Raw genomic sequence first — 7,909 nt, 5'->3', positions numbered from 1 at the left:
AAAGCAAAAGTCAGTATATTTCATGATTAAGGCACATAATTTTCAATATAGTAATGTAGCTATAAGTTTATTATGTACATAAATGTCTTATGTAAGAATTAATTTGGTTTACAAAGCTTTTATTATTTATTATAAAACCAATAGTAAAATAATTTTATGTGAGAATGTTACCTTATTTAAATAAATTTTCAAGACTATCTAAAATTTAATTTACAAATCTGGTAAACTAAGTGCTTACTATTCCTTCTTTGAATGTTCTGTACATACATTTTTGGTAATTGCTCCATTTCTTATTACAGGTAAAAATCTTGTGTTGGGTTACACAGGGTATACTACCACAATCATTTCCTTCATCAAATTATTAAACCCTCAGAATTTCTTCTTATGTATAAAAATGGTATATGATGTACTTATATTATCTCTAAGGTTTTTTTCAATTGTAACACTGAATAATAAAAAGCAAAATTTTAAAAATTTAGATATTTATAAACTACCTTATAAATAATTTAAAACAATGTGTTAAAATACATATTCCTATGTTAAAATTATTATAATTATTATAATTTTATTTCTCTAAAATCTTACTGTCAGTTTTAAATTACACTTAACAGTTTAGTTCTAAAATATACTCATCAAGGCTTCTTAGAACATACTGATATAAGGTCAAAACCATGTTCTAAGTATTACAAGCACTGGTGGTAATTATTATAGAATTCTTCTGTCAACACAGATATATCCATCACAACAAAATGAAATAAAATTAGAGCTTTTAACTGAAAATGTAAACATACCACAAATTTCTGTCTCTGACTCTTTCTTTATCTCACTCAGAGAACTGAGAGCCTGAGCTCACACTGGCTTTATCATTCATGTCTGGCTCTCCATAATGTGAGCACATCTCCAGTTTCAGCTTTTTACTTGTGAATGGAGATAGGACACTCATGAACTAATCTGCCTGGGCTGATTCCAAACACCTCTCCTCAGATCTCAAGGTCTCCTGAGTAGGTAGGATTATAGGTGTCATTGACATGAGACAAACAGATTTATTTACTATCTGACCTTAAAGAATTCCTCTCAAATATGTTTAATTTCAGTGAAAAAATAGAAAATCTTGATTTGTCTTATGAACAGATAAGTAACTCATAAGTAGGTGCATTCAGTAGATTTAGGTTTAAAGACAAGTGTCCTCTTATTTTAGTTCCCTTTTCATGTTTGTGTTATTTAAAGTTTCCTAGTAGGCTTGTTAAAATAAGAAATTCTTAACCCTAGTCAAATGAGACAAGTATCAACACTTAAGAGTAGCTCTACTAGAACAATATGAAGTGGGAATGCAATGGGAAGATAAAAATAAGGTAGTAACAACTTTGGGAATAACATAAATATCAATCCAAGTTTAATACTTCAAAATTATTGTTTCATTTCTCAAATTATGAAAATCTGGTAAGACATCTACTGCTTTTGAGAGGCACTAGAATGTATTACTTTACAATGATATCTATTATTAGAAATGTGACTTCTTGGTATAAAAGTTTGAAGTATGACTACAAAAAAATGTTCAATGCTTCCCCCAAATTTAGGAAAACCTGAAGTAATGTTTTAAAGTTTTAAAATAGGAGTTCTATGGTTTAATGAACACTTAGAGAATATTTTTGGGGACCACTATGATATTCTGTTTTATGACACTAAAGATCACTGATAATTTCTGATCCCACTTGAGGAGTACCTGTATTCAAAAGCAAATCATACTCAAAGGCTAGTTCTTCAATTTAGAGATTGGGATTCATTCCAATCCAGTGCTTGATTAATTGATGTGCAATAGCTCGGCTTGGTGGCACAAAGAACTTTTGCTGCTTCCCTTTAGTAAGAATATCCACAACCTAAAATATACCATAATAAAAGAAAATGGATTAGGATCTCAGCACTAGCATATTTAAATACTATTTCCATGACTATCTTATTTATCTAAAATGTGATGACCTTTCCAGTGAGTAATAAGAGCAGAAAGTGACATCTGTAGCATCTATAATTTAGTGTAGCTTCACTAAATTATTGTTTGATTTTTCAAATCCAGAAAAGCATATGAACATGGGATCACAGAAAGGCAAATGGTATTTTCACATTTAACTTCAAACTAAAGCCAACTTTTGAGGCAGGTTCATTTCCTTTCCCCAAATTCTGAAACAGTCATCTAATTTCTCATTTTATATTCAAATTCCACTTGAATTTCTATATTAAAACTGAGCAGCTGTATATTAAAACTCCTTTTGGAGTTTTAGCACAAAATAAAACTAATTTTATATAGGCAAAGTCAGATAGGATTTCAGGTCTTTACTATAATAATGTATTCCTTTCTTAAACATATCAATGCTTTGGATCACATAAAACAAGACAGGTAATTTATCTTTCACTGTATTACTTAGGGTTATATTTTATTTTATTCTTTATAGTACAAGGGTTTAAACTCAAGGCCTTGTACTTGTTACAGAGTACTCTAACACTTGAGCTCTATTTTGCTTAAGTTGTTTTTCAGAGGGCCTTGTGTTTTAGCTTTGGCCTGACCTTAGATTCTGACATTACTACCTATAATAAGCCATGGCTTACTTGTTGAAATGGGACCTTGGGTTTTTTTTTCTGAGCTGGACTTGAATTCTACCTTCTCAATCTCTGTCTTCCAAGGAGGTATGACTGTAAGTGTGAGTCACCACACTTGGCCCAGGAATGTTATTTTAAAATGTTCTTGTGAATGTATATTTGTAATGGATTTAAGCCATTTTTGTCCTTTAGAACAGTTCAAAATACAGACTTCAAAAATTGTAACTGATATTTGACTGATATTGTTTAATATTATAACCTGAAATATAAAGTATCTCAGAATAAGTATTTACCTCTTAACTTTGAATTATCATTGATTTGAATGAATAGAATCTAAATTTGAAATGGCATGAAATCATCATCATTAGAAAAAATTTCATAGAATGACCTAAAACAGGATACACAGGGGAAACACACACTTTTCCTATATGGAATTATTAATTACATTGTAAACTATGCATAATGAGAGAGCTGTAGCCATTCACCCAACTTACTGAAAATATGCTTCCTTGCTACATGCCCAAACCAATACTGTCAGGGAACAATCAATAGAAGAAGGAAATTAAATTGAACTTTACCTGTTCTCTAGTGAACCAGCGGGCATCCTCTATTTCATTCTTGTCAACTTTAATTTCTGTAGATACTGCAACAGCTAAACAACCGATCATTAAGGAAGAGGGCATTGGCCATGGCTGACAAGAGACATACTGAACATGGCCAACTTTGACTCCACTTTCCTCTTCTACTTCTCTCCTAACAGCATCTTCTATTGTCTCGCCTAATGAAACAGAGCAAAAGAACAAGTTGTGGATGAACATGCTTTGGACATTTTGTGCTACAGTTTAAAAATTTGGAAATCACTTTGGAATTATACTCAAATAAAAGAATCCTAATAGAAATGAAAAATCATTACTTTTAGAAGTAGATAACTGCATATAGACTATATATTCAAACAAAACTTTCACTTTTCACCTTTTTTTAAAGGCCTGTTACATTTCAAACAATTACTTTTTATAAGAACTACAGCTATCTGTCCCTACTGACTAAGCATTACGTAAACATATTGGATATGCTATCATATTTTATATTATACCTAAATTATCTTTATTATTTTTTACAAATAAATAGTTTTCCCCATTAGAATATTGAAGCTCTTTTTGAAAATTATATTATCAATTACTACAAATCATTCTTTCCAGGTCACTGAAAGTTGTAAAAACATGTATCATTTTCTTTCAAGGCAATTCTTTTCCTCTAAATTAGTGATGACTAATCTATGATAAAGTGATATGTACAAATATTTTTTATATTTTTTATTTAGTTGGAATTGGGAATTCAAATAGAGGAAAATATTTGTAAATAAAATTAGCCTAGATATTTAGAAATATTTTATTAAATACAGGAATACTTAGCAAAATATGTATTTAAATAGTTTTCTATTTTATATAGATTGATACATTTTCTCACAAAAATTAAGAACTTATCATAAAAATGTCATATTGAAGTCATATTAGCATACTTTCAATACATTAAAAATTAGTATATGACACATACTTGAAAACTGCTATAATCAGCTAGTCACTGGTGACTCATGCCTAATTCTAATTACTCAGGAGCTGTGATCTGAGGATCATGGTCCAAAGTCAGCCTTGGTAGGAAAGTCTGTGAGACAGTTTGAGGCCCTATCTGCAATTAACCACCAAAAAAGCTAAAAGTAGACCTGTAGCTCAAGTGGTAGACCACTGCTTTGATCACCAAAGCTCTAGGAGAGTGCCCAGGCCTTGAGTTTAAACTGTAGGACCGCATACACACACACACACACACACACACACACACACACACACACACACACACACACACACACACACACACACACACACACACACACACACACACACACACACACACACACACACACACACACACACACACACACACACCCTCCTACCCAAAAATGTAGTAAAATAAATTAGAAAACAACAACTAACCAAAACAAAAATAAACAAAAGCTATAAACATCTAAAATTCAAAGAACAGGAATGCTAGATGCATAGTACACATTTCAAAATATTGTTCCATCAGCAGAGCAATCAAAATGAAAACCACATTGATATTCTACTTTATGCCTCTAAAATGACAAATTTAAAAGTCTGAAGATCCTAAGTGGGTGATAATGTAGAATAATAGAAAATTTCCCACACTGCTGGAAATACATGGCAATTGGTAGAAACATTTGAGAAGGAAACTTGGACAATATCTAGGAAAGGTTAACATAGTTATATCATATGTGCTACTCATTTATGTATATAGTCTAGATAACTCTTGGAAATATATATATATATATTATATATCTTAAGAGAAGCATGAAATATTCACTGCAGAACTTTTCATAATAGTCAAGAACCTTGAAATAACCTAATTGTCTGCATCAGAAAGTGTGAATAGTGTAATATCGATAAATGGAATACAATCTAGCAATTAAAATTTAAGCTAAAACTGTTTTTTTAAAAAAAAAACAACAACAGCATAGTGATCAAGATCAAGGACTCAGAAGTAAAATGGCTTTGGCCTGAATCTCTTCCCTTCACTTTTAGTTATTTATTCCCTGTGCCTTACTGTCCTCATCTGCAAAACTGCTGTAATAGTACCTGTAAGATTTATGAGAATCATATAATTTAAACATGTAAGACTTCTAAACATACCCTGGCTTTGCATGTTTACTACTGATATCATGTAGCATTTCAGATTACAGTAAAAATTGAGATTAAATAGTTATCGATGAATGTATAATCACTCATTTGTTTTACAAATACTATCGAAGCTCCTACTACAAGAGTCATCTGAGGCTTGGGGCATATAAATGAACTGCCCTTATCAAACTGGCATTTTAGTAAGTATAGAAAGAAAAACAATTAATACATTCATATCACCTTAGGTGACAATGAGCGCTACAGCAAAAAAGTCATGTTGGGCCTAAGAACTGTGAATGCAGGATACAGAGATATTGGCACAATTGCATATAACCTCTTGGAAAAGGTGACTGTTAAGTATAATGAAGGGGTGTATAAATCATTTAGATACATGGCCAAAACCATTCAGATACATGTATGACAAAGCAAATACTGAATATTTGATTAATGAACATTACTAGTAAAAGCATGAAAATTACAACATATTTGGGTATCATTAAAGTGATACATATTTGAAATATTTTAAATAACTCAGATATAAATTATATCTGAAACACTATTTTTTATTTACAAATTATAAAAATTATTCAGAAAAGGCTTACCAGGCTCAATAAATCCAGCAAGACAAGTAAACATTCCTGGGGGAAATCTTTTCTGCCTGCCTAGAAGACATTTAGTCCCATCTGGATGAACAACTTGCATAATAACTACTGGATCTGTTTAAAACAATCAGATATATGAATGACAGGAAGAAATAACTTAGAGTCACTGTGCAAAGAAACTGTCTGTAGAATAATATAAAGGTATAGCTTCTGTAGGAACAAGATTCTTGTTGTTTTGTAAGAAATTGATCCTTCCTGCCGTGATGTGGCTGACAATAAGAGAGAAATCCCATAGAATATTGCCATTAAGCATAAGAAAGATTCTTTTTTTGTCAGTTGTGGGGCTTGAACTCTGGTTCTGGGTGCTCTTCAGCTCTTCAGCGCAAGGCAAGCACTCTACCACTTGAGTCATAGTGCCATTTCCAGTTTTCTGGTAGTTTATTGGAGATAAGAGTCTCATAGACTTTCCTGTCCGGGCTGGCTTTGAACTGTGATCCTCAGATCTCAGCCTCTTGAGTAACTAGGACTACAGGCATGAGCCACAAGCACTTGACAAAAGGATTCTTTTACCATCATATCCCCAACTTTTAGCAATGTTTATTCTTTTTTTATGCTATGTGAGGCATATTTTTATTTTTTAATGAGAAAAAAGCTTGAGTGGCAATATATTGACATGGGGAAAATTCAAATTTTACTAATATATACAGCAAATATCCTCCTTTCTCTTCAATCCTTAATAAAATAGTTTTACAAGCTAATGATTCAGTTTAGGTTATTATAATACTAAAACTTAAATTACAGTTTACTAGTCTAGAAGCTACTAGTCCGGCAAATTCTCTTGAATAGATTATAATTGAAAAGGAAGAAATAAATGTAAAAATTATCCTGAGAACAAAACTAGATGCCACTAGGCCATAATTTATTTCCTAGAGGCTTCCTTGTGTTTGTTGAATAGATCTATTCTTTTTAAAGGGATGGATATCAGATATCCAAACTTACACATAAAGCAGAAACTAGAATGAAAGAAGGTATAGGCAGATATTAGTAGGAATGAGGAGCCAGTTCCCGGTTGTACTGCTTTGGTAAAGCCATAATCAAGCCCTGAATTGTTGGAGGTATTATCTCTCTACATAAGAAGCCAGATCAGCTGGCTTTTTCTTTCTATATAATATTTTCAAATTATGACCCACTTAAATGATTCACATAAGAAAACAGGAATTTGGTGCCAAGGAATCAAACCTGAAGATGACTATAGTTTCTCTTTTATGTAAGTTCCGAAGAGGACCAGAGTACACACTATGACACATGCTCTTCTTCAGGGCAAACTGGCCACTTCTTATCAAGAACTAGGGTTATTCCTCCTTTGAATCTGGAATGGCCAGTGAATAAGATAAAATTACAAGAATCAGTGGAAGTGACTTGGTGAGACTTCTAAGGTTAGGTTAGAGAAAGCCAGCCTCTCTTGGGTTCTCTTGAGAGATTTAATGTGGGGAACATTAAGATACCTAAAATCAACATGTTGAAGGGGCCACATGTAAGCATTCTTGTTGACAATTCCAGCAGAATCTAACCTTACCTTGTGAATGACAGAGCCAAATCTTAATAGTGGTCCCTCCAGCCTTGGCACCTAGCCACTCAAGTCTTTTCAAGTTAATGCTGCAGACATTGGGGAGCAGAGACAAGTCACTTCTATCCAAATTACCAACCCACAGAATCCTTGATCATAATGAAAGGGTCTACTGTTTTAACACAAACATGACTTACCAACTCTTGGGTATGATGTATTATGAACACCTTGGAGACTAGGACAGTCTTCTTTCAAGCATACTCTTTTATAGCCACCTTCTTCAATCTTCGTTGCACTTCCACAAGTTGGGCAGAACTTGTATCGACTATGCCAAGCAAGAACAGATCTTGCTTGAGCTACAACCCCTTATGAAAGAAACACAAAAAATTTCGTTCTGTGACCAATTGTAAAAGAAAATTAATATGTGTATGATGTTCTCGAGCTATAATAAACACCAC

The 7,909-nt window shown here is 32.6% G+C and overlaps 1 protein-coding gene across 3 annotated transcripts in view; it reads right to left on the bottom strand.

Moving 5' to 3' along the window:
- Nucleotides 1-503: 503 nt before the first annotated feature.
- Nucleotides 504-7,909, bottom strand: part of Nudt12 (nudix hydrolase 12) — a 13,435-nt gene continuing 6,029 nt past the window's right edge. For all 3 annotated transcript variants that reach the window (XM_042690935.1, XM_042690936.1, XM_042690937.1), the window contains exons 4-7: nt 7,649-7,816; nt 5,885-5,998; nt 3,171-3,370; nt 504-1,877 (exon numbers count right to left, since the gene is read on the bottom strand). In XM_042690935.1, coding sequence (XP_042546869.1) covers nt 1,767-1,877; nt 3,171-3,370; nt 5,885-5,998; nt 7,649-7,816 — 593 coding nt within the window. In that variant the 3' untranslated portion in view covers nt 504-1,766. The remainder of the gene's footprint in view (nt 1,878-3,170; nt 3,371-5,884; nt 5,999-7,648; nt 7,817-7,909) is intronic.

Source organism: Dipodomys spectabilis, unplaced genomic scaffold (assembly GCF_019054845.1).
Source record: "Dipodomys spectabilis isolate Male_0828 unplaced genomic scaffold, ASM1905484v1 ptg000140l, whole genome shotgun sequence".
NCBI lineage: Eukaryota > Metazoa > Chordata > Mammalia > Rodentia > Heteromyidae > Dipodomys > Dipodomys spectabilis.
This window is presented reverse-complemented; position numbering and strand designations above follow the sequence as displayed.